The 27,758-nt window shown below is 38.3% G+C and overlaps 1 protein-coding gene across 6 annotated transcripts in view; it reads left to right on the forward strand.

Moving 5' to 3' along the window:
* LOC106066399 (receptor-transporting protein 4-like) overlaps nucleotides 1-27,758 on the forward strand; it is a 111,955-nt gene that overhangs the window by 41,049 nt on the left and 43,148 nt on the right. For 2 of the 6 annotated variants that reach the window (XM_056009111.1, XM_056009112.1), the window contains exon 2: nucleotides 3,303-3,654. In XM_056009111.1, the coding sequence (XP_055865086.1) occupies nucleotides 3,467-3,654 (188 nt within the window). In that variant the 5' untranslated portion in view covers nucleotides 3,303-3,466. Of the gene's footprint in view, nucleotides 1-3,302; nucleotides 3,655-27,438; nucleotides 27,675-27,758 lie in introns of those variants that run through there. The other 4 variants (XM_056009116.1, XM_056009114.1, XM_056009113.1 and 1 more) reach the window with 3 other exon arrangements.

The raw sequence follows: 27,758 nt of genomic DNA on the forward strand, positions 1-27,758 counted from the left end.
GCGTCACGTGACAAGTTTGTTTGGACATGGACGTAGAAAGAGAAAGGCACCTTCTCAGAAGACTCAAAATCCAAGGACACATGCTAGGAGTTGCCTGTGATTGATCGGAGTGCAGAAAGCTTGCCGCCTTTTATTGCCCGGCGTGGGAGGAGTAAGTCTAAGTAAGGCAGGCCGAAGATAGATTGGGCGTCAATGCCTTATGACATTTCATGTCTCATAAGCAGCTCCTAAAGTGACTCGTTATTTGAATTGTATGTAAAGCACTGGCTTGAAGAGGTGATGAGCGAAAGGAGCGGACGAGGCGTTGAATTCAAACACTTGCTGCCTTGCAGTTATACCGAGACATGGGGGAGGCTTGGGGGGTCAATGCTGAGGAAAAATCATGAGCCTTCGACCCTAAGGCAGCTTGCAGCACACAGAGCCTGCGATGTCATTGATGCCAAACTATACCGGCATTGCAATTCCTTTGGACAGATCAACTCCATGGTGAGGGGAAAACTGCTGTGTGGGTGAAATCGTTTCGACCATAGCTTTTGCCAAGATAGTCGCTTTGCAACTGAAGAAGGTCATTGTAGCCCCAAGCTTCATTAAAACGTTCATAGAGTGCAAATGGACACGTAAACTGGGAACATACCTGCATGGAGGTCTTGACTGTATTGAGCACTTCCTGTACCTGCATGGAGGTCTTGACTGTATTGAGCACTTCCTGTACCTGCATGGAGGCCTTGACTGTATTGAGCACTTCCTGTACCTGCATGGAGGTCTTGACTGTATTGAGCACTTCCTGTACCTGCATGGAGGTCTTGACTGTATTGAGCACTTCCTGTACCTGCATGGAGGTCTTGACTGTATTGAGCACTTCCTGTACCTGCATGGAGGTCTTGACTGTATTGAGCACTTCCTGTACCTGCATGGAGGTCTTGACTGTATTGAGCACTTCCTGTACCTGCATGGAGGCCTTGACTGTATTGAGCACTTCCTGTACCTGCATGGAGGCCTTGACTGTATTGAGCACTTCCTGTACCTGCATGGAGGTCTTGACTGTATTGAGCACTTCCTGTACCTGCATGGAGGCCTTGACTGTATTGAGCACTTCCTGTACCTGCATGGAGGCCTTGACTGTATTGAGCACTTCCTGTACCTGCATGGAGGCCTTGACTGTATTGAGCACTTCCTGTACCTGCATGGAGGCCTTGACTGTATTGAGCACTTCCTGTACCTGCATGGAGGTCTTGACTGTATTGAGCACTTCCTGTACCTGCTAGGGAGAGGTTCGCTAAACCCTAGGCTTCAATCCAGTCCACCTTTCCTTGAGGTGGTCATTTCATATTACCTTTAGATTAACGTCGGCTTAATTGCTCTTGTATCATTCAGGAGCATTACCATTGAAAGGTTCAATGAAAGTATTCTTTCTTCTGTAGAATAAAGACATAATATAGATACATATAAAGTATTAGAAGGCAGATCTCTCTCAGTGAACACTTGTAATGCTTTGACACAATATCAACGTCATTTGTGGCTACATGTAACACGCTGGTATCGTAGGCAACACAAAGTCCCTTTATTCTCTTGGTTTTAGAGTAGACTAACAAACATATATAGTGCGGCTTCAGAACGAGATAACTGGAGGTCACTTACAAAGGCCGCGGGATACACATTTGAGACCAAACGAAAAGCCGCCACCGAGGACAGACGTAGGAGGTGAAAAGAAAATCTTAATCGACCACCGGCGGACAATGGTTATGCTTGCCCTGATGTTGCAAAATATGTAAGTCACAGCTGGGGCTGGGTAGCCACGGGAAATACTGCATTCCTCATTAACCTTCGGACTCGAAGACAAGCCTTATTATAGTCTGAAGATATATATAAATATAACATAGGCGTAGTCAGGATTTTTTTTTCGGTGGGTGGGTTTGGGGTGATTTCTTTGTCCTTGCAGCTATACCCAAACACTGCATATGTATCTATATATATGTGTGTGTGTTTGTGTGTGAGTTTATATATGTGTGTGTGTGTTTGTATGTGTATCTTCTAATCTTATATGATACAGACGTTTACTTAAAAACAAAAGATGATTACGTCCTACGCATCATGCAACTACTCATGACAACGATTGCTGCGACGATCTCAACTGAATTTACCGAATTGAAAGGAAAGAGACACATTAAGAAACTGAAGTCTGTTACGTGCCTGAGGCGTTTGTTCCTGCTGTACCTGTTACCAGTAACTTAATGAGCTGGACAGATCAAGACAACGTTGGGTCTGTGTCCAAGCCTGTTGCTATGGACTTTAAAGACCTCTGCCTATCTGCCGTGCTCATGAGGGAAATTCAAAGCTTAACAACTGCATCCAGAAGTTTAGCATGTGTACTTCTGCCATCATCATCGACATTGGCATAAACGAATGTCAATCAATCCAGGCTAAATCTGAGCTGTCAAGAGGAAGACATTCGAAGCTTGAACTTGAAGAGACCTATCTCCTGGATGTGAGACTCTTTGGTGAGGGTGACTGCGACGCATTAGACTTTGTTTGCAACGTTGCTGCATGTGAGCCTGCAGTGTCCTTGAGAGGCGTCTGTCGGGAAGGTCTGCTAAAACAGCGTTTCCGATCAACGGCTGAGTTGAAGAAAACAGTGCTCGACACTATCTCTTTGTGTGACAAACGGCCACGTCATCGTCGCAACAACAGCCTGGTCAACTGGAGAAAGAGAAAGCGGCACCAGAGGAAAACAGTGCGGATGACTTCGTGGAGAACACGCTCCCTGCCGCCTGTGGCTCCGACTGATCGACCTCCACCTGAACTGTCAAACCTCAGCTGCAGTGTTTCTTTTCGGGACGAAAAGTGCTAAGACGGTGGCAATGTTATGTATCTGCCATGCGCACCGCTATCCAGGCTAGTGCAGAGATGCGCACCTCTAGTAACCAGACTAGAAAAGGATGTTGACATTAGGAGACAAACGATTTCCGCCCAAGTTGAGAGCTGATGTAAAGATGCTGTGCTCAAGACATGTTGTTCTACCTGTATTTGTGATGTCCTGTAAATAAACATCTATGTCTCGTTGAGTTGTCTCCCTTCAGTTATTACAATATATATCTACATTGTAAAATTACTAATAATTTCTTAATTATGTTCCAATCTAAGACAAACTATAATAACTGACATTTCATTACATGATGAACTAAAGAAATTAGAATAAGGATATGTGGTTTAAAGCATCACATGAGAAAATTGTTTAGTAGTCTAGAGAAACATATCACTAGATAATTGGCTGAAACATTTTGATTATATTTCGTTTCATTTAGCTCAGCTGTTCTGTCTAGAGTAAGAGAAGTTCAAGTATTAACACATTGCACAGGGACAACTAGTACTTTAAGGAAGACAAATACTAGACGAGGAAAAAGAGCCAAGGAACAAGAGAGACAAATCTTGAACCTAATCTGAAGACTGTTGACCTAGACTCGCCTCCATGATGCTGATAGCTCAAGACGAGGGAATACTGTGCAAACTGGGCAGCACGCCTCCTATCGCGGCTCTACCCCCAGGCTTGACCACACCAACGACTTTAGGGAGCTTGACCTTGCTGAATGAGTTGGTTCCCTTTCTACCATATGGCGTGCCCATCACAACCTCAGCCCCTGTATCACCATCCCAAACGTGAGTACTTTACTAACATCTACTAACATGGAAAGGTAAAAAAAAAAAACATTACAAGTTCACTTAACTTAGTATACGATTGGTGTCAAACCAACTCATTAAAGTTGTTTTTTTCATCAAATTTCTTCAATACCGACACTGTCATGCTAACTTCACACAACATAAACTAAAGCTATAGCACCTTGTAACAATGCAACAGGTACCAATCGCATAGGTGTGGATGCCAACGCTGGCGTAGACTTCTTGGCCCACCAGGGAGGGATTACTCCCTCTTGCATAGAAGCCTGAGAGTTACCATTGCGCTCTGGTAACAAATGACGGAAATGGAAACCCCCGCAGAATGGGAGCCCTTCAAGTGATCTGACCGGGCTTCCCATGGTGAGCCCATGAGGTGATCTGACCGGGCTTCCCATGGTGAGACAATGAGGTGATTCCACCGGGCTTCCCATGGTGAGCCCATGAGGTGATCTGACCGGGCTTCCCATGGTGAGACAATGAGGTGATTCCACCGGGCTTCCCATGGTGAGCCCATGAGGTGATTCCCCCGGGCTTCCCATGGTGAGCCCATGAGGTGATTCCCCCGGGCTTCCCATGGTGAGCCCATGAGGTGATCTGACCGGGCTTCCCATGGTGAGCCCATGAGGTGATCTGACCGGGCTTCCCATGGTGAGCCCATGAGGTGATCTGACCGGGCTTCCCATGGTGAGCCCATGAGGTGATTCCCCCGGGCTTCCCATGGTGAGCCCATGAGGTGATCTGACCGGGCTTCCCATGGTGAGCCCATGAGGTGATCTGACCGGGCTTCCCATGATGAGCCCATGAGGTGATCTGACCGGGCTTCCCATGGTGGATGCTACTCAAACATGAACAAACTATTATAGCACACGCAGGACGTGGTCTGTCACGTTGCTTCATATTTCGCACGGCTCAGGCCAAACTTGGACTGACGAAAAGGAAACTGTCTCCCGACTGTGTCGCTACCTCGGAGTTTCATGATGATCATAAAGACAAGAATGATGTACATGAATAACTCACAAATATATTTAGTACCAAAGAAAGCGGCTTAGCGGATCGATACAAAGAAGAGATGTTTACTGTAATATATGGATGGTTACAATCAGTAGAAGAGTACACTTGTTTCGATACAAATGTGTTCAATGAAATATCAAGCAGAAGGTAACAAACAGTTGTGTGGATTTATGGAACTAAAAGTTTCGTTCTTATAGAACAAACTATTAAGGGCAGCACATTTGGGGTTATCACGGAATGCAGCTAGCTCCGCCTCTGATTATATGCGTATTAAAACTAGCTCTCTAACTTTCATACAAATTTGTAACAACGAGACACACATACAGACATACACACACGCATATAGACACGCACACACGCATACAGACACGCACACACGCATAAAGCAATAGACACATACACACAGAGACAGTCAAGCCTTGTTCTTCCAATAGCCAGATCTGCTATAAATCTTGTAGTTTCTCAAACATAGGTCAAGTCTGTCTGCCACTAACTATTCTTTCAGTTTTCTGTTTGAAACAATAACAGTCGCATGTGAGGAGGGGGAGGGGCAGTACAATCTTAGGCCTACAATAACCTGCAGGTATTATTAGGTATCCTAACAACCAGAGGAAGGTCCCAGTCCCTCAATCTTTCGGTAAACATCAACTGTTCTGGTTGCACATTTAAAATAGGATCGAAATGTTTTGAGAGAAATTTGTTTGCAGAAGTCAATATTGTATTAGAGGTTGTTGTTGTTGGTGGTGGTGTTGTTCACCTAGATGTATCAACTCTCTTCAGCGGAAGTGATGTAGCTTGGCTTTAGGAAACCTGTTGCAGCAGCTCCTTTGATTGAAAATTCATTCTAGAATAATTGTCCAGTTATTACTTATTAATCTAGGTTTGGGTTTCCCTATGATTTATAGTGACCTCCGCTGCTGGCTTGCGAGGTCACTCCACTGATTTCAACGTAAAGCTATTGTGTGAATCAAAAATGTTAAAAAATAAATAAATTGAATGTGCATTTTACTAACTAAGCTAGTTAATTAATGAGGAAGTTATTTAATAATAGTTTTTCGTTTGTGATCTTAGATACCTTATTTTTCTTTAACCCAGATGTATCAATGAAGTATTTTTGTTTTGTTTGTATGTAAATTATTATAAACATTTATCGCCCCTTTAATCTTTCATTAAAAAATGGATCCTATTATATTTGTATTATTTCTATATATCATATTATTCTTATGTTGTTACTTACGTTCACATCTGAAGCATCCAATGTTCACAAACAGAGACATTTTAACATTTCTTGCTTAAAGTCTTACTATTCTGACATACTGTTTTAAGAATGTAACTGTCTGTTGTTTTTTTTTGACATGTCAATAATCTTGGTGACACTAACGTACATGTCAGTCTTGACATTGTCTTATTTAATACTTAACTGCCTGTCACAAACAAGTTTCACTAATAGATCAGTTCTTTCACGCATTCAGTCTTTAAATATCTTTCTTTAGTGCTTCCCTCTCTCTCTCTCTATCTCACTTTCTCTCTCTATCTCACTTTCTCTCTCTATCTCATTCTTTCTCTCTCTATCTCATTCTCTCTCTCTCTCTATCTCATTTCTTTTTGTCTGTATTGTATTTATTTCTATGTAGGTATTCCACTTTTTCTTGTATTTGTCACCACTCATCATACCAGTCAGATCTATCTATCTATCTATCTATCTATCTATCTATCTATCTATCTATCTATCTATCTATCTATCCATCCATCCATCTATCTATCTATCTATCTATCTATCTATCTATCTATCCATCTATCTATCTATCTATCTATCTATCTATCTATCTATCTATCCATCTATCTATCTATCTATCTATCTATCTATCTATCTATCTATCTGTCTATCTATCTATCTATCTGTCTATCTATCTATCTATCTATCTATCTATCTATCTATCTATCTATCTATCTATCTGTCTGTCTGTCTGTCTGTCTGTCTGTCTATCTATCTATCTGTCTGTCTGTCTATCTATCTATCTATCTATCTATCTATCTATCTATCTATCTATCTATCTGTCTGTCTGTCTGTCTGTCTGTCTGTCTATCTATCTATCTATCTGTCTGTCTATCTATCTATCTATCTATCTATCTATCTATCTATCTATCTATCTGTCTGTCTGTCTGTCTGTCTGTCTGTCTGACTGTCTGTCTGTCTGTCTGTCTATCTATCTATCTATCTATCTATCTATCTATCTATCTATCTATCTGTCTGTCTGTCTGTCTGACTGTCTGTCTGTCTGTCTGTCTATCTATCTATCTATCTATCTATCTATCTATCTATCTATCTATCTATCCATCTATCTATCTATCTATCTATCTATCTATCTATCTATCTATCTATCTATCTATCTATCTGTCTGTCTGTCTGTCTGTCTGACTGTCTGTCTGTCTGTCTATCTATCTATCTATCTGTCTATCTATCTATCTATCTATCTATCTATCTATCTATCTATCTATCTATCTATCTATCTATCTATCTATCTATCTGTCTGTCTGTCTGTCTGTCTGTCTGTCTGACTGTCTGTCTGACTGTCTGTCTGTCTGTCTGTCTGTCTGACTGTCTGTCTGTCTGTCTGTCTGTCTGTCTGTCTATCTATCTATCTATCTATCTTTATTTTGGTTCTTGTCTTGAATATTGTGTTAGGGCTTAGGGGGAGAAATAAATCTTGTTTGGTAATAAGGAATGATGGAACAACTTAGTACAGAGACATCTTGTTTGGTAATAAGGAATGATGGAACAACTTAGTACAGAGACATCTTGTTTGGTAATAAGGAATGATGGAACAACTTAGTACAGAGACATCTTGTCAAAGAAGAAGACTTTAGAACGGAAGTGTATCAATCTGTTCAATGGAATGTCCAAAATCTCTCATGAAAGTAGTGAGTAGTTAGATGTCTACTGCACTCACAAACTTTCACCTAGATGTTGGTTCTGACACTTATGATTAGAACCCAACGTTATCTACAGACCACCTGACTGAAGTCAATACACTTTCACACAATGCCTGACAAAACTGCCATGTCTTCGTTAGGGTCCCGTGTAGGACCAACAAATAGAGAGCCGTAAAGTCAGACTTTAGAGGTCACTCGCTTCACGCTAGCAGTTACCTGCCGTAACTGAGAAATCGTCGTCTAGATGAAAACCAAGGTAAGAAACCAATTGGCAGGGTGTCCTTGTGATGTCTCATTAGTTCCAACAGAAAGTGTGACATGAAATCCTTCTTTGATCACTAGAACATAACATTCAGATTGCGGCGTGCCCTAATGATTCATTAGTCATATACCGCATGAGAATGCTTTCAAGACATTAACAGAAAGACACTAAATTGAAACAAAGTGTTTTAAAATCCGTTCTCTTTAAGTATTTAAAATGTAAAACAATGAAGTTTGTTTCAAAATGTTTAAAAAATCCTTATTTTTATAAACAGTTGAACCTGTGCAAAGTAAATAAAGAAGTAGAAAGGGGAAATAATTGGGGAGACACACCTCTACACTTTCAGTTTAAGACTTGGAAACCCAGAAATTGAGATTGTTAAAAAAAATGTGTTTCCAACTCAATTCTATTCTAAACATTTTTCATTGTCGGAAAAAAGGCAACAAGTAAGAAAGGTGTTTTTGAAAACTAAATTTGACCTATAAAATAAAAATAAAATCCACCAAATAATATTCTACTTTGGACTTTCTATGGCCAATACGTGAACAAAAAAAAACAGACTTTCATGATTTATTTAAAAAAGAAATTTCGTATTTATGTGTTCCACAAGATGTTTTGCTTTAACGCAACTTTCAAGCTCAGACTGCACTACGTGAGTTCGACCTTTCTCAACCCTTCTTTCAATGGTTTCTATGACAAGCGCTCTTTATACAATAACAGGGCGCAAGAGATGCCATGATAATGCTTTTCTGCGGCTCAAAATGCAGGAAATTATTTGATGGTGTAGTTCCGCTCCTAGCAGCACAGAAGGCGCGGACTTTTTTTTTCTAAGGGGGGGGGGGTTGTCACAAATTAAAGTTTGAGAACTACAGTTTTGTATTTTAAAGCTTCTCTAAGTTATTTAACATTGGCCTATCAATGAACTCCTTGTATCCAACGGGTGGTAGAAGTAGATTGAGTAGAGACAGAACAGCGAGTTGCCGGCCCCACACTTTTTAGTGGATAGTTGGCCTTCCAAGTTATCATTAAACCGTGTGTGGCTGTGTGTGTGTGTGTGGGGCGGTATCTTCAGAGCATAAGAAAACTTCTAATAAGTTGAGCATTTTCATTAAACCGTGTGTGGCTGTGTGTGTGTGTGGGGGGCGGTATCTTCAGAGCATAAGAAAACTTCTAATAAGTTGAGCATTTTCATTAAACCGTGTGTGGCTGTGTGTGTGTGTGTGTGGGGGTATCTTCAGAGCATAAGAAAACTTCTAATAAGTTGAGCATTTTCATTAAACCGTGTGTGGCTGTGTGTGTGTGTGTGGGGGGGTATCTTCAGAGCATAAGAAAACTTCTAATAAGTTGAGCATTTTCATTAAACCGTGTGTGGCTGTGTGTGTGTGTGTGTGTGTGGGTATCTTCAGAGCATAAGAAAACTTCTAATAAGTTGAACATTTTCATTAAACCGTGTGTGGCTGTGTGTGTGTGTGTGGGGGGGGTATCTTCAGAGCATAAGAAAACTTCTAATAAGTTGAACATTTTCATTAAACCGTGTGTGGCTGTGTGTGTGTGTGTGGGGGTATCTTCAGAGCATAAGAAAACTTCTAATAAGTTGAACATTTTCATTAAACCGTGTGTGGCTGTGTGTGTGTGTGTGTGTGGGTATCTTCAGAGCATAAGAAAACTTCTAATAAGTTGAACATTTTCATTAAACCGTGTGTGGCTGTGTGTGTGTGTGGGGTGGTATCTTCAGAGCATAAGAAAACTTCTAATAAGTTGAGCATTTTCATTAAACCGTGTGTGGCTGTGTGTGTGTGTGTGTGGGGGGGGGGTATCTTCAGAGCATAAGAAAACTTCTAATAAGTTGAGCATTTTCATTAAACCGTGTGTGGCTGTGTGTGTGGGGGTATCTTCAGAGCATAAGAAAACTTCTAATAAGTTGAGCATTTTCATTAAACCGTGTGTGGCTGTGTGTGTGTGTGGGGGGGTATCTTCAGAGCATAAGAAAACTTCTAATAAGTTGAGCATTTTCATTAAACCGTGTGTGGCTGTGTGTGTGTGTGGGGGGTATCTTCAGAGCATAAGAAAACTTCTAATAAGTTGAGCATTTTCATTAAACCGTGTGTGGCTGTGTGTGTGTGTGGGGGGTATCTTCAGAGCATAAGAAAACTTCTAATAAGTTGAACATTTTCATGAACTTCATGGATTACAACAAATGTGTTCCCCATGAACATGATGTCTAAGAATCAAATATTCAACACCAGAGGGTAGACCAGTACTGTAAGGCAGATTTGTTTCAAGAGTCACTGCTATAGACCAATCACTATACAAGTATTATGTAAGATTTTGTTTTATCTACCCCCCCTCCTCTTTCTTTTTGTTCTCGTCTGTTTCTCCTGTCAAGAGAGTTCATTGAATTGATGTCACCTTTCCTACACAAACACCAGCATTTGGAAACCAGCTAAAGGTCATTGAGGTTACACATCCAGGTGTGTACGTACCTGTGTGTTGATCGCGTGACTTTCATTCTAAGAGGAGATGGTGCGGTCTGGTGAATATTCACCTTCGTGTTTACCAGCGATGACATCAAGATATTAACAAAGTCGAAAGCATAAATTCACTTGGGGGGGGGGGGAGGTAATTTTATAACTGTTCTGGTCTAGCGTATTTCTTGGTTATCTATTATGTCTTATAAACGTGCTACCTACATCCTATTTACTGCATCCTAAGCACACATCCACTACGTCCTAAGCACACATCCACTACGTCCTAAGCACACATCCTCTACGTCCTAAGCACACATCCACTACGTCCTAAGCACACATCCACTACGTCCTAAGCAAACATCCACTACGTCCTAAGCACACATCTACTTCGTCCTAAGCACACATCCTCTACGTCCTAAGCACACATCCACTTCGTCCTAAGCACACATCCTCTACGTCCTAAGCACACATCCACTTCGTCCTAAGCACACATCCACTACGTCCTAAGCACACATCCACTTCGTCCTAAGCACACATCCTCTACGTCCTAAGCACACATCCTCTACGTCCTAAGCACACATCCATTTCGTCCTAAGCACACATCCTCTACGTCCTAAGCACACATCCACTTCGTCCTAAGCACACATCCACTTCGTCCTAAGCACACATCCACTACGTCCTAAGCACACATCCACTTCGTCCTAAGCACACATCCACTACGTCCTAAGCACACATCCACTTCGTCCTAAGCACACATCCACTACGCCCTAAACACACATCCACTACGCCCTAAGCACACATCCACTACGTCCCATACAAATGAACTACAACCCTAATTAAAATTAGCTTTATTGCTCTCAGACAATTGTGTTTTACGATTGTTTGTTTTACACCAGAACTTACTTTCTGTGGAAAAACGAAACTCAAAACCAGCCCCCCTAACATACTTCTTGAGCCCTGACATACTTCTTGAGCCATAACATACTTCTTGAGCCCTAACAAACTTCTTGAGCCCTGACATACTTCTTGAGCCTTAACATACTTCTTGAGCCCTAACGTACTTCTTGAGCCCTAACATACTTCTTGAGCCCTGACATACTTCTTGAGCCCTTACATACTTCTTGAGCCCGTGAATGATTGTATCTGTTCCAATGAAATTTTACGGCCCTTCTCTCTCTCTCTCTCTCTCTCTCGCTCCCTGTAACCCCCATTTTGTTTTCTTTCAACCTGCGCATCGTAATTTCTCTGACATAGACTTTCCTCTTGATGTTTCTTCCCATGAAAAATGTGCAAGCGTATACGAAAAATTGTCCGAAAAACAAAAGAGATATTTGTATTGCTGTCCATGTCCTTTAATGAAAGTATACTCTAGACTGATCACACTATAGAAGTGTGACGTATAAAATACTAAAAACAAGCAAAGTATATCTAAAGGGAAGAACACACATTTACAACCATATATCTGAATAATGGAAAAGTTATTTCCCTTCTTCAATATCAAACAAAATAATTAATTACCAATAATTAATTAACTAATGGACCTCATTCACCAATCGTAAACAAACAACATTTTGCCACGTGGTTCTCTATACCTTCTATACAAATTACGCAATCCATAAAGGCTGTCACGTGACACGTAATTTTCATTGTTTTATCAATAATATCACGTGGCTAAATGTTGTTGATTTACGATTGGTGAATGAGGTCATTTGGTTAATTTTTAAGTGGATTCATATTTTTTACTTACTTATTTACTTTGATCCTCCTGTGCCTTTTCGGCGCATTGGGCGATAAGCTGTCTTCACAAAAATCTGTCACTGGCAATGTCTGTAGCATCCTCCCACCTGGTGTCCACTGTTCTGAGGTCCTCCATGAAAATGTGGCGCCAAGTTATACAAGGACGTATTGGCCTCCATGTCATCGCAAGTCTTGGAATGCGTAGTTCATTTTGTCGGAGCGCATGTGCCGCAAACCTCATGCGACGCTCTGTCACAACCTTGCTAAGGGGTCGACTCCCAGTTCGGCATAGGATTTCCTTGATTGAAACCCGATCTCTATACTGACTCCTAAAATCCGTCTTAGCCATCTTTGTTGAGCCACATTGAGTCTTTTCTCAATTGTGACAGATGACTTCCATGTCTCGCATATGACGATTATGTTAAGGTGTATTTTTGTCTCAAGTCCAATGGCTTGGCTTGTCCAAATAGACTGCAGCCTTTTGGAAAATGCTCCCTGCCTTTCCTATTCGGCACGCTACGTCATGTTTTGTTTGGTACATAAATAATAAATAATCGTTTTCAATGTTCAACTTGATCCGAGGGTGGCTGTGGAAGAAATACTGTATTTATCTAAGGGAACAAACCCCTAAATTTTGTCATGTATCTGAATACATGAATTAATTTCCCTTGTCGGTATCAGAAATTCATTGACTAAGTGGTCATTTTTTAAAATTATTGATTCTTGTATTTTCTTTGCCAATGAAAAAGTGCGCAAAGTAACAATTGGATCCAAAAATCTTTGTGTCAAAAAATACGATGTTCTAACATTTGAACAGACACAGAGACAGAAGGGAGTTAATAGAATCTCTGCCATAAGCTCAAAACATGCCACATTAAAAGTCTCCAATCTCATCTCAACATTAGTGAACAATAAATATATATATAATTAATTAGACCAAGCTAAGGGAAGCTAGCGCTACTAAATGAAATATGTAATATAAAGAGAGTTACTTCCCCTGATTTAAAAAAAAAATTTCATGCCGCTTTATTTTAAAAAACGTAACCTGCTTAGTCCATTTCAACCTTTTCTTTTCCTCCCCGTGAATGTAATCCTAATAGGAGAACATTGGAGTTGAAGGTCACATTCAAATAACCTGCGTACAAATTAATAAAGGAACTTGATAATTGACTTCCCATGCAGGTCTTAAAGCGTAATGAGATCAAGCGATGCGTGCTAGTGGACGTGGCAGACACAGATCCACTCTAAGTCTGCTTTACATATCAAAATACTGACTACAGATCCACTCTAAGTCTGCTTTACATATCGAAATACTGACTTCAGTAGAGAAGTGTTTAAAGTCAGATTGCAAACGTCGTTTTGAGTGAATGGGTTTTTCTATTTTCACACTCAGATTACTGCTGACTTATTAGGACTCTAACTTGTAAGGTCTCTGTCTGACTCCGGAGGACTGTCTATTTCCTATGTAGAGTGTTGTATTTCTATGTAGAATAATGTAGAGAGTTGTTTTTTATTTCTATGTAGACTAGTGTAGAGCGTTGCATTTCTATGTCGACTAATGTTGAGCGTTGTATTTCTATGAAGACTAGTGTTGAGCGTTGCATTTCTATGTCGACTAATGTTGAGTGTTGTATTTCTATGTAGACTAGTGTAGAGCGTTGTATTTCTATGTCGACTAGTGTAGAGTGTTGTATTTCTATGTAGACTAGTGTAGAGCGTTGTATTTCTATGTCGACTAGTGTAGAGCGTTGTATTTCTATGTAGACTAGTGTAGAGTGTTGTATTTCTATGTAGACTAGTGTAGAGCGTTGTATTTCTATGTAGACTAGTGTAGAGTGTAGAGTGTTGTATTTCTATGTAGACTAGTGTAGAGCGTTGTATTTCTATGTAGACTAGTGTAGAGTGTTGTATTTCTATGTCGACTAGTGTAGAGTGTTGTATTTCTATGTAGACTAGTGTAGAGTGTTGTATTTCTATGTCGACTAGTGTAGAGCGTTGTATTTCTATGTCGACTAGTGTAGAGCGTTGTATTTCTATGTAGACTAGTGTAGAGTGTTGTATTTCTATGTAGACTAGTGTAGAGTGTTGTATTTCTATGTAGACTAGTGTAGAGTGTTGTATTTCTATGTAGACTAGTGTAGAGTGTTGTATTTCTATGTCGACTAGTGTAGAGTGTTGTATTTCTATGTAGACTAGTGTAGAGTGTTGTATTTCTATGTCGACTAGTGTAGAGCGTTGTATTTCTATGTCGACTAGTGTAGAGTGTTGTATTTCTATGTAGACTAGTGTAGAGTGTTGTATTTCTATGTAGACTAGTGTAGAGTGTTGTATTTCTATGTAGACTAGTGTAGAGTGTTGTATTTCTATGTAGACTAGTGTAGAGTGTAGAGTGTTGTATTTCTATGTAGACTAGTGTAGAGTGTTGTATTTCTATGTAGACTAGTGTAGAGCGTTGTATTTCTATGTAGACTAGTGTAGAGCGTTGTATTTCTATGTAGACTAGTGTAGAGTGTTGTATTTCTATGTCGACTAGTGTAGAGCGTTGTATTTCTATGTCGACTAGTGTAGAGTGTTGTATTTCTATGTCGACTAGTGTAGAGCGTTGTATTTCTATGTCGACTAGTGTAGAGCGTTGTATTTCTATGTCGACTAGTGTAGAGTGTAGAGCGTTGTATTTCTATGTAGACTAGTGTAGAGTGTAGAGCGTTGTATTTCTATGTCGACTAGTGTAGAGCGTTGTATTTCTATGTCGACTAGTGTAGAGCGTTGTATTTCTATGTCGACTAGTGTAGAGTGTTGTATTTCTATGTCGACTAGTGTAGAGCGTTGTATTTCTATGTCGACTAGTGTAGAGTGTAGAGCGTTGTATTTCTATGTCGACTAGTGTAGAGTGTAGAGCGTTGTATTTCTATGTCGACTAGTGTAGAGTGTAGAGTGTTGTATTTCTATGTCGACTAGTGTAGAGCGTTGTATTTCTATGTAGACTAGTGTAGAGTGTAGAGCGTTGTATTTCTATGTAGACTAGTGTAGAGTGTAGAGCGTTGTATTTCTATGTCGACTAGTGTAGAGTGTAGAGCGTTGTATTTCTATGTCGACTAGTGTAGAGTGTAGAGCGTTGTATTTCTATGTCGACTAGTGTAGAGTGTAGAGCGTTGTATTTCTATGTAGACTAGTGTAGAGTGTAGAGCGTTGTATTTCTATGTAGACTAGTGTAGAGTGTAGAGCGTTGTATTTCTATGTCGACTAGTGTAGAGTGTAGAGCGTTGTATTTCTATGTCGACTAGTGTAGAGTGTAGAGCGTTGTATTTCTATGTCGACTAGTGTAGAGTGTAGAGCGTTGTATTTCTATGTCGACTAGTGTAGAGTGTAGAGCGTTGTATTTCTATGTAGACTAGTGTAGAGTGTAGAGCGTTGTATTTCTATGTAGACTAGTGTAGAGCGTTGTATTTCTATGTAGACTAGTGTAGAGTGTTGTATTTCTATGTCGACTAGTGTAGAGTGTAGAGCGTTGTATTTCTATGTCGACTAGTGTAGAGCGTTGTATTTCTATGTCGACTAATGTTGAGTGTTGTATTTCTATGTCGACTAGTGTAGAGTGTTGTATTTCTATGTCGACTAGTGTAGAGCGTTGCATTTCTATGTCGACTAATGTTGAGTGTTGTATTTCTATGTCGACTAGTGTAGAGTGTTGTATTTCTATGTCGACTAGTGTAGAGCGTTGTATTTCTATGTCGACTAGTGTAGAGTGTTGTATTTCTATGTCGACTAGTGTAGAGTGTTGTATTTCTATGTCGACTAGTGTAGAGCGTTGTATTTCTATGTCGACTAGTGTAGAGCGTTGTATTTCTATGTAGACTAGTGTAGAGTGTTGTATTTCTATGTAGACTAGTGTAGAGTGTTGTATTTCTATGTAGACTAGTGTAGAGCGTTGTATTTCTATGTAGACTAGTGTAGAGCGTTGTATTTCTATGTAGACTAGTGTAGAGTGTTGTATTTCTATGTAGACTAGTGTAGAGTGTTGTATTTCTATGTAGACTAGTGTAGAGTGTTGTATTTCTATGTAGACTAATGTTGCGCGTTGTATTTCTATGTAGACTAATGTTGCGCGTTGTATTTCTATGTAGACTAGTATTGCGTGAATCAACAATAACAGAGGGGACTGACCAGTATTCATTGACACGTAGCCATGGGTCTGTGTGACATCTCATTATGATGAACGCTCAGCTAATTGGTCACACTTTGACCTTGTCTACCAACTAATTGGCATTAAAGAACACGTATTCATCTACAGGTCACATTGGTAGCCTTCCTAGGTCTACACATTGGTAGCCTTCCTAGGTCTACACATTGGTAGCCTTCCTAATTCTACACATTGGTAGCCTTCCTAATTCTACACATTGGTAGCCTTCCTAATTCTACACATTGGTAGCCTTCCTAATTCTACACATCTTTATGTTAAGTAAATAGAAACTAGATCTAGCGGTAGCATATTACTTTAAAATATTTTGATGGATTTATATAACATGTATGTAACTATGTTCGTGTAAAAAAAAAGTCTGTTTTATATAGTTTATAAAGCAGCTTTTAGCTAACGACGATTCTTACACAAACAAAACCCACACGCAATACACACAGATTTCTGGACCATAATTAGACTTTGAATTGTGTTGTGCAAGATGCTGGCTGTAGAGATTTATACAAATTACATACAGCATTGTTGTTATAAAGCACAAAGTCATTCATAAACTAACAAGAGAAACATACAAATACTTAAACAAAAACAAAAGCCTATATTAAGAGTAAATGTATCAATTAGTTTGGATCAATAATTTATTAAATTTGCAATAAATCTTGACCATCAATAATAAATCTGTGCGATTAGAAATATTTTGACCAAATTGTTTTTGTTTAGTGCAATTTGATGCTTTTAGCTTTTTCAATTCGCTATGATCCTATCACTTGTATAGACCAGTTAGGACGGCATAAGGGGAAAAAGAACGGGGTATCTGGGTGATAGCTTTTTAATTTATAAAAAAAAGTTAAACAACCTGAATTCGAGCTCGAGAGCCTCCTCAAGCCAACACACTAACCTCTGTGCCATGGACGTGCTTATGAAAATAGAAGTTTTTATAGTTATCTAATGTTAATTTCAAACTTTTTTTCTGTAAAAAGTATAAAGGGGACTGATTCAACCTATACCATCTTATCATCCAAGTACTATTTCATTCCCTTTTTCGAGATACCAAACAAAATAATTAATTACTAATAGATAATTAACTATTTGGTAACTTTAAAAAATGATTCTTGCTTTGTCAGGTAAAAGAAATAATTGTGTAAAATTTGAGATTGATCCAATTAGAATGTGGGAGAAATGACGTGTACAACTTTTTACCAGACAGACAGAGTGAGTTGATATAACCTTTGTAAAAAAGAGTAAAAAGGGGGACGGGAAATAATTAGGGAGGATACATTTTAAAAAGATTACACAGCGGAATTTTTATTTCCAGTTCTAAGTAGATATACCGTTATATTTTTATTGTTATATCTACAAGTCATTTTTTAAAAACTCAATGACTAAATAGCTGTAAAAGTGTTATCTGCTACTAGGTCTAGACAAATACAATAGCAGAGCCTAATTCTGTACAGAGTAGTTCAGCCTTCAACAGTCAATATTTCTATTTGTACAAACACTACAACATTTCTTTGAAAGCTCCTCAAACTGTTTCTAAGTATTCTTTGAGAAACTTGTAGCCCTGGTTTGAGAAACGTTGGACTCACTAAGACACTATCAATGCAGGGGTATAGAAACATCTGACATCTGGTGGGAGTACATGCCCTTGAAAAGGGCAGTTTGAAAGGGAGAGCATCTGTCTAGAGGCACGTCTCTTAGTGCCCTGCCATTCCAATGTTAGCACACACTAGACATGTCCAACTGAAACTTGCCATTTATTGGGACGATTTTTGAAGTTAAAAAAAACAACAACCTAAAAAACGAACAGCCTCGCCTGGGAAATGTACAACTGAACTGATATAGACCTACATCCATGTCAAATGTTTGCATGGGTATGTTTCAATGTGACCTATAACATCAAAAGTCAAATGGTCAGAGCAGAGTTCAGTATCACGTGACATTTGATGCATGATATTAAAAAGAACACTTTGCTTGACTATTGTGAATACATCCGCGGAACAAATCGTGTCTTAAAGGAGAACATCTTAAAGGAATTTTTTTTACGAGTTCTATTTTGTTCTTGACTTTTTTTTAATTCAATGATACTAAATATAAGAGTGAATGTTATTCTAAGCTAACACTGGCTTGGTGCTTTTCTAAATATAATGACCAGATATTATTCTTGTGGAGGGACTAGGCCCCAGTTTTGATTATCATTGTAAATGGAGGATCATAAGTATCATAAATCAGGTCATATCCAAGATAATTAATATATCACATCGCTGGTCGCCCATGAAGTGTCTGTCTGTGTCAAGACAATTCTGTGCAAATATTCAAATGTAGCATCGATATCTGATTGCATTGATATTGACGATATTAACTCTATAATGAAGATATGTCAAAACTGCGCGCTATAAAAGTAGTTCGTTATTTTTTAAACTTATAACTAAAACGGAGTTCGTATCAAAATTATTTTTTAAAGCAACATTTGAATCGATATTCTATTCAATGAGTTAGTTAATAAAGGGAAAATATTTTTTATCATGAACCATTGATATATTTTACCACTGTGACCTTAGATACAAATTTTTTGTATCAATGCGCGAATCTATGAATGAAGCTTACATTACTACTATAGAAGTCCATGACCTTTTAGAAAATAAGTTACCTACCCTGAAGTTTTAAATTTAAAAGTGTAATTTAAAAAAAAATCTGCTTGCATATATAATTTAAAAAATTAGATGGTTCACTTTGGGAAATGAAAAAGTAGCCGTTGCATCAGAACGTTGAAAGATCTAAAATATCATGATGTCCGATTTTCATTTTCTCTTCTAGTTTCTGAGATCTAAGCGGGACAGACAGATGGATAGACAGGCCACACAAAACTAAGAGTGTCGTATGACCTTTCGGGGGCCGCTAAATAAGCAAATGTTCCGCTAAATATTCTAGATGTACGAAGTGTTCCGTTAGAGAACCTAGTGGTGAGACACTCTGCGCTAAATATTCAAGATGTGCGAAGTGTTCCGTTAGAGAACCTAGTGGTGAGACACTCTGCGCTAAATATTCAAGATGTGCGAAGTGTTCCGTTAGAGAACCTAGTGGTGAGACACTCTGCGCTAAATATTCAAGATGTGCGAAGTGTTCCGTTAGAGAACCTAGTGGTGAGACACTCTGCGCTAAAGATTCAAGATGTGCGAAGTGTTCCGTTAGAGAACCTAGTGGTGAGACACTCTGAGCTTAAGTCCTCCAATCAGATTGGTATGAAATCTAAATCTAAATCACTAAACAGCTCAGATGTTTTTTGTAAAGGTAACAATGTAAATCTAGAACTCTGTAGCCACACCTAGAACTCTGTAGCCACACCTAGAACTTGGAAATGTAGTCATAAGAGAGACATTTTGAAGATTGTTATAGGGCGTAGAATTGTCTTGAAAGGGTTATGGTCCTTAGGTGTAAAGTAAGAGCACTCTGACCGACAGTTTCTCTTCACTACATTTCCTGAGGACATCTGGGAAGCTGACAGCACGTGCGCATACTCACCTAATACCTACGACCTCTGACCTACTTCTTACATAGACTGTCTTCATACCGGATGTCAGGCTGGTGCTGCTTCCTCTGGTCTTCTTTTTACTTGAGACATTTGAAGTTTCGTCTCCACCACCAGACTACATCCATCCATGTACATGCATTGACATGTTTACATCCATGTACATGCATTGACATGTTTACATCCATGTGCATGCATTGACATGTTTACATTCATGTACATGCATTGACATGTTTACATCCATGTACATGCATTGACATGTTTACATCCATGTACATGCATTGACATGTTTACATTCATGTACATGCATTGACATGTTTACATCCATGTACATGCATTGACATGTTTACATCCATGTACATGCCTTGACATGTTTACATCCATGTACATGCATTGACATGTTTACATTCATGTACATGCATTGACATGTTTACATTCATGTACATGCATTGACATGTTTACATCCATGTACATGCATTGACATGTTTACATCCATGTACATGCATTGACATGTTTACATTCATGTACATGCATTGACATGTTTACATCTATGTACATGCATTGACATGTTTACATTCATGTACATGCATTGACATGTTTACATCCATGTACATGCATTGACATGTTTACATTCATGTACATGCATTGACATGTTTACATCCATGTACATGCATTGACATGTTTACATTCATGTACATGCATTGACATGTTTACATTCATGTACATGCCTTGACATGTTTACATCCATGTACATGCCTTGACATGTTTACATTCATGTACATGCCTTGACATGTTTACATTCATGTACATGCCTTGACATGTTTACATCCATGTACATGCATTGACATGTTTATTTACAGACAAAAATAGTAAACTTTATTTGCCTATGTCCGTATTGTTTCTGTAAATGATATTTTAGAAAAATAAAAAAAAACAACGAATACAAGACAACGTTTGTAAACACGGTACATCCTTGTTAGTAATCAATGTAAGGGACTAGTCATGTGAGTGCACCCTTGTTTCTACATCAATTTTAGTCCAACATGTTAACAGATCAATGTTAATAAGCCCATCTTTAAAAAAAACAACAGTCCTGTATAGCCGCTAGTACATAACAATCTTCAACTAACACAGGCCAGTTCATACCTTACTTATAGAACATCAGAGATACCAACGTGTCATGGAATCACCAATTTGTTGTCATAATTTCTACAACTTTTGTTTAGCTTTAAGAGGATACATGCATTTCAATCAAATAAAGTTCAATGGCTGATTTGGAACTCCACCAGAAGAAGGAATCCATCTGCTATGTAAAATGTTTTTCCTCTAGGGAGTCAGGTGGTCGAGTGATTGTCCTTGGTTTCGAAATAAGAGTCTGGAGTTTGGGTTCAGGATGTTTGGGTTGAGTCTTGCCCATCTTACCTCATACAGCGTGCAGGTAGATTTTCTTTTTTGTACAGAAACTGAGCCAGGTGACCTATGCTACTTTCTACCATATCTCCCTTGACTAGAACTAAACGAAATTATTTTGAAGCAAAACTTATTTGAGTTAGCCTATTCTTTGAATACTTTAATAAATTAGTAGGCTACTAATCCACTTGATGTAAGGAATACACATACATAGTTACACAATTCATTTTTAGCAATTTCTTCCTAGCTAATTGAATATGCACACATTCTTTCACCTATTTTTTAAAAGCCTCAATATTCTATAAGCTCTCAAAGTAAGCTATTTTTGTAGTATAATCGAAATTTGTATTTTGTTATTTGTCAATGTATTTACTTATAGGGACTAATTATTCACACAAATGTTTTATTTACATTAGATCAAGAGACTCTGTTTAACAGTCTTATCATTTAGTGACATTTCTCTTATCAGTTTGCAAACTCTTCATGGGTTAAGGGTGGGTGGACACGGGTCTCGAAAACGGCTTTAACGATTTTCCCAGAAATTTGACATATTATGTATATCTTTGGGGAAAAATTACTAGCTAATTGGCCACACAGAGAAAACTCTTGTTTGAAACAAACTTTATACTTTCTGAAAAAATTAAATTTGATCTGGAGGTCTAGATAATCTTTATAGCGAGTATTCCTGAGTGCATTCCTATAGTAGCTAAACTAATAGTCATTCATGCACATTTTGCGCACCGTCTTCAAGATCTGAATCTATAGGCCTAGCACCAAACTAGAATCTTCTCGACCAGTGGTTCCCAAACGCTATTGTCTCGTAGACCCCTTGCCATGTATTCTGGCTTTCGGTAGACCCCCTACTTAACTTGCATTGAATTTTTGCAAATTTATCAACACATTTTTAATATTTCTAACTGTAGTGAGTTAAATAGTGCGAAAACAATTTAAAGCTACACACAAGGTTATAGAGATCTATTTTTTTAATTGATAAAATTCAAATTTAAACTAATTAAAATAACAATTTATATTTATTACTGGAGTCACCAAACACATTGGAAATTTATTTTTTTGGTTGTTTATTTTTCTTTTTTTTTGCACATCTATTATCCCTTGCTACATATATTATGTTTCATGTAGGAATTTGTTGTTCTATGAAGTAGTCCTCAAACATTAAATAGTAATCAATCAATTAATTATTTAGTCTTTTTTATCATTGTAAAAGTTTTCACAAAGAGCATTCTCTCATGTATTTCTTATCTTTCACGTCTGGCTCAAATAATGGGTGAGCAGAACTGCTTTCACTAACTATAGATTGGGCGAATGTGAGTACATAGTGAGTACCTAATCCAGTAAGATTTCGGCAGGAAGAGCTCATTAGACTTGGCTTGCAACCCACCTAGCAGAAGGAAAACTGAATTCAAACTGTGCTGCCTTGCAGCTATACCCGAACATGGGAAAGGTTTCGTGGGTCAACCCTGTTAAAAATAAGGAGCCGGCAACCTTTAGGCAGTTTGCAGCACACAGCGCTACACCCTGTCAGAACCTGTGACGTCGCTGATCCCAAACTGTATATGTTGGAAAAAATTACAAAGGAAGCTTTAAATTTTATAACTCATGCCACAGATGTGACCTTGAACTGTATTATTGCTTAAAGAAATTCTTTTAATAATATCAGATGTAGGATTGTGTAAAACAGTTTTTAAAACTACAACGACGGGTTAAATTAATGTTTTACCTATAGTGTTTTCCGTAATTTACCTAATGTAAAAAGATTTTGTAAGACAGTCCCAAACTATTATCTTCTCTATATGGTGTTGAAGAGAGATTTTGTGGGTCTATTCTGATCTTAGAGTGTTCGAAGGTTTTTCAAATCTTTATCTATTTTGTCAGTGTGCAGGCATTGTCTCAAATGATCCTCCAGTATAATTGATTTCATATCGGTATAAAGAGGCACTTAGGCAACCACTAGTATGACAAGGAAGAAATAAATACCAATTTTAAATAATCAACGCTGTACAGTCTACATTCTTTTTGTTAAACATTGGTTGCACGTAGACAAAATGAAGCTATTTAAATAAGTAATTAAATTAGATACAATTTTTCGTTTGAATAAAAGGATAGATATTTAAAGGATTAACTAAGGTACAAATCATATATTAATGTATGAAAGAATTACATTAATTTGATGTTAAAATTAAAGTCACGACATGCTTAAATGAAATCTATTATCGTAGACCCCCGTGGATATCTCATAGACCCCCAATTTGTTTTTTCCCTTTCATAGACCCCTTGGAAGTCTTCGTAGACCCCTGGGGGTCTATATAGACCACTTTGGGAATCACTGTTCTAGACCATATGTCTAGATCCAGTAGTCTAGTCTAGACTACTGTCTTTAAATGTTGCCGCTAGAATTTTAAATATTATAAGTAGATTTTTGCTTAACCGTTTAACCAGGATTTTTTCTCGGGGAGTGGGGGGGGGGGGGGGGAGAGAATTGTGGCGTGGTAAAAATGTTCCTTTTTTCTCTCCCCTTCATGAGTTATTAAGACAGTGGTTTTTAGTTTTTACAAAGAGCCATCAACTTTATATAGGAGGAATTATCTTTGAAAAAAAAACTTTTTTAAATGTTTTTTTTTTATTGTCTAAAACATTTCTACACCATGTATAACCTACTTTTGAAATAGGACCTACTTTATAGATTTCGTGAGATGACCTATTTTAAATTATGTTATTTACATAACCCTCAGCAACCAAAAAAAATGTTGCAATGACGTCAGCAACCTCCTGTTCGTTGCAAGACACGTCTACTCTGGCCTACAATTGAACATTGTTCGTAGACGGTTCTTAATGTCAAGGTCGGAGACAATCCATGTGATACGTAAATCTCAATTCTATGACATTTGATGCTCCATTACAATATGTAAATAATTGTCATGAAAAAAACACAAAAATTTCTTGACAACGTAACTGTAACGGTTGAATGGCGGCAGACTCAGAGCATGGCCAGGTTCAACGAGCAGGTCCATGCAATAGCGTTCAAAAGAAATAATGTCAATCAGAGAATATAAAGTTAGCAAATAAAGTTCACAAAGCTTATCTGAATATCAAGTCAACCAATCCAGTCATTAATATAAAATCTGCGATGGTACAAACTACAAAGGAGAACTATCTAATATTTCCAATGAAGTATGTCCGATTAAGGTAATAGGTAAACTTAATAAGAGAACTGTGTAAAAACTTTTGGTTTATAGATCTAACGAATCTTCTAAGTGAACTGTGTCCAACTAAAGGAATAAATGTATCTAACTAAACCACTAAGTGGAGTGTGTCCATGTGTGTCAATGACTAAGTCCTCTAAAAAGCTCATGTAAAGGTTAAGGCCTGTATATTAGAAACTGCACCTTTGTATGAAGCGCTCAAACACATAACACATTGAAACATTCCCATTGAATCAAGTCAACATTTACTTTGCTTTGAAATGATACCAACACACGTTTTTTCTGACACGGACTCACTTTTTAATACGGAGAAAATGTTTGAATGAAGCGCCCCTTTGATTTCTTTCAGCTTTTGTGATGTAAAATTATAATCAGACATCTCGACACAATGGGCGATATTTGTAGTCGCTGTGTCTTCTCTTGACAGACCAAGTATTTGTAGTCGCTGTGTCTTCTCTTGACAGACCAAGTATTTGTAGTCGCTGTGTCTTCTCTTGACAGACCAAGTATTTGTAGTCGCTGTGTCTTCTCTTGACAGACCAAGTATTTGGAGCCCGCGTCCATTTTGCCTTCACGCTTTATACATTTTGCAGATGTATTTTGTTTCAATTGAAAGCAGGTCATTAAGTTGTCAATGAAACTGATTGAGACACCAATGATGTACACAATGAAACTGATTGAGACACCAATGATGTACACAATGAAACTGATTGAGAAACCAATGATGTACACAATGAAGAAGAGTTGGGATCCAACAGGTCATACTTCTAGAAGACAATAAACACGAGAGGGGAAAAGAAAATATGAGCAGTACTTTATCTATCAAGTATTTTACCCCATATGAGTGTATTGTTTTAAAAATACCTCTATTCAAGTCACTCCTTCATGGAGTAACCTGGGTGGGTGGGCGGACGCTGATCTCAAAAATGGCTCTCTAACAATTTTCCCAGAAATTTAACAGTTGATGTATATCGCTGAGAAAAGAATTAAAAGCTCGTTGGCCACATGCGGAAAACTCTAGTTTGACGGTTCTAATTTCCAAAGTACAAAAATGTCCAATGGACTCTAGTCTAGATCTATTACAAATGTAACTACACGACGAATGCCAACTAATTGATGACACTTAATAGTAAAAGCTTTGTTCTTGTCCAATGTTATTCTTGTTTCTTACTACTAACACTATAATACTAGAAACAGCCTCTCAAACATAACTACTAACACTATAATGCTAGAAACAGCCTCTCAAACATAACTACTAACACTATAATACTAGAAACAGCCTCTCCAACATACTCACTGCTGGCTAGTGAATTCTATTCTCACTTTTCTATCCCCCACCATTTTTCGACTCGCCCCTTAAAAATCTTGAATTGTTGCTTCTAATTGACACGTCTCACTTTATGAACCTCCCAAACACTTTGCGTGGGCATTCTATTACCCCCCCCCCACATACACACAAATAGTCCTACATATAACAAATATTTTTTTACTTTTTTAATCGAAATATTTGAAAGTCTATCAGATTTTTTCAAACATCATCAATATTTTAATCAAGTGTTAAAAATCATCTTACGATCGAGGTTATACATTTAGTTTCAATTCTTATGTACATCGAATTGTTTAAAATTTAATTGTGCGAGAAACACTAATTAAAATAAAAAGGCAACGCGTGATTAGGAACTTGAACCGTTGACCCTCAGATTCAGTCTCAAGCTCTACCGAGTTAATCGTGCATTATTTATTGTTGGCCTCCTACAGTCGTAGTACGACTAGATCTCGCACAATAAGTGAGATGAAAGCCTGGGCATGGTCAGAACGATCTTGCCCAATAAGTGAGATGAAAGCCTGGGCATGGTCAGAACGATCTCGCACAATAAGTGAGATGAAAGCCTGGGCATGGTCAGAACGATCTCGCACAATAAGTGAGATGAAAGCCTGGGCATGGTCAGAACGATCTCGCACAATAAGTGAGATGAAAGCCTGGGCATGGTCAGAACGATCTCGCCCATTATTTCTATATGAGGACATTCAACATCAAAAGTAAAGCGCTTAGAAACGGAAATATACTAAATACTATCACAGCTAATAAAAGGACTATCACAGCTAATAAAAGGACTATCACAGATAACGCACTTTTTAAAATTCAAACTTTGTATAGTGTCTTCCTATGTCTCTATGGCTGTAATGGCCTCTTTGCTTCATTCACACCTATATTAATGTAACGATTTAATGAGAACTCTTTTAGTTCTATCAGATAGATGACATCTGGCTATACATGAGCTAAGACACGACCACGTCACCCGCTAGATTGCACGTTACGTAAAGGACTAGTCCAACTTTCAGTCATAGTTCAACGTTGTACAGAGTGATATCGTATGTCAAACATATAGGGTTGATACTATGAATTAAAAAAAAAAGTTTAGGTAAATTTACCCGCTGTGATTTTGATCACGAAAGTATCTTAGTTGTAGACCAAAGGGAAGTAATAACAGGTCTAAAATTCGTATGTTTTCGTCCACTCCAAGTGGGAGAATTAATGATGAGATTTTTAAAAATTTATAAGATTTATACAGTTCTACAGAGTGGGTATATCCGCTAGTGTAGTCAAGGCGCAGATGTAACATCAGAATAACTTCCCCTTCAAAGTCTTGCACTGTGGAACATTTAGTTAGGTTACCACCGCACTTGTGTCCAAGCAAAACATGCATTTGTTTTGACTATTTATTACTTCAGATACGAAGGCAAGAAATTATCTTCTCCTATCTGATCCAGAATTGTATGTAGTAAAAGGCAATTCTAGAATACTCGTTTGAAAGTTTAGATTACCAGTGTTAGAAACATTTGGTTTCACTGATATTGTTTGTGGGAAAAAACATGTGTTTTTGTGTGGTTGAAATCAGCTGTACACTATCTCTGAGCCTACCCACCCTCTCCGCTTACCACGCATGGCTAGCACTAGCATCAGACTGCGACACAAGTGTTTGGCACTGCGTACACAAGGGAAACCTGTGACCTCGTGCTTTGTTTGGCCTTCCAACATATTGTTCTTATCATATGGAAATAAAACCCAGCTTATTGGCTCACATTTGTGCATAAAACCCCAGAAAGTGAGAAGACCAAGCCTGCGTAGATGGAGTGGACTATAGTTTTGTCTTCTGCTTGTATTTCAATGTGCTTCTGTGCGTGAGTGCTATGTTTTAAAGTGTGAGTACCATTCGTGGAGTAGATCACAACTTATTAGGTATTAAGTGACAGGTGTCACACCACTAAAGGTGTCATGATGTCATAGTTTAGAGGTGTCTTTATATAATGTGTGAAGTGTCAT

This window comes from Biomphalaria glabrata, chromosome 13, assembly GCF_947242115.1.
Source record: "Biomphalaria glabrata chromosome 13, xgBioGlab47.1, whole genome shotgun sequence".
In the NCBI taxonomy this organism is placed as follows: domain Eukaryota; kingdom Metazoa; phylum Mollusca; class Gastropoda; family Planorbidae; genus Biomphalaria; species Biomphalaria glabrata.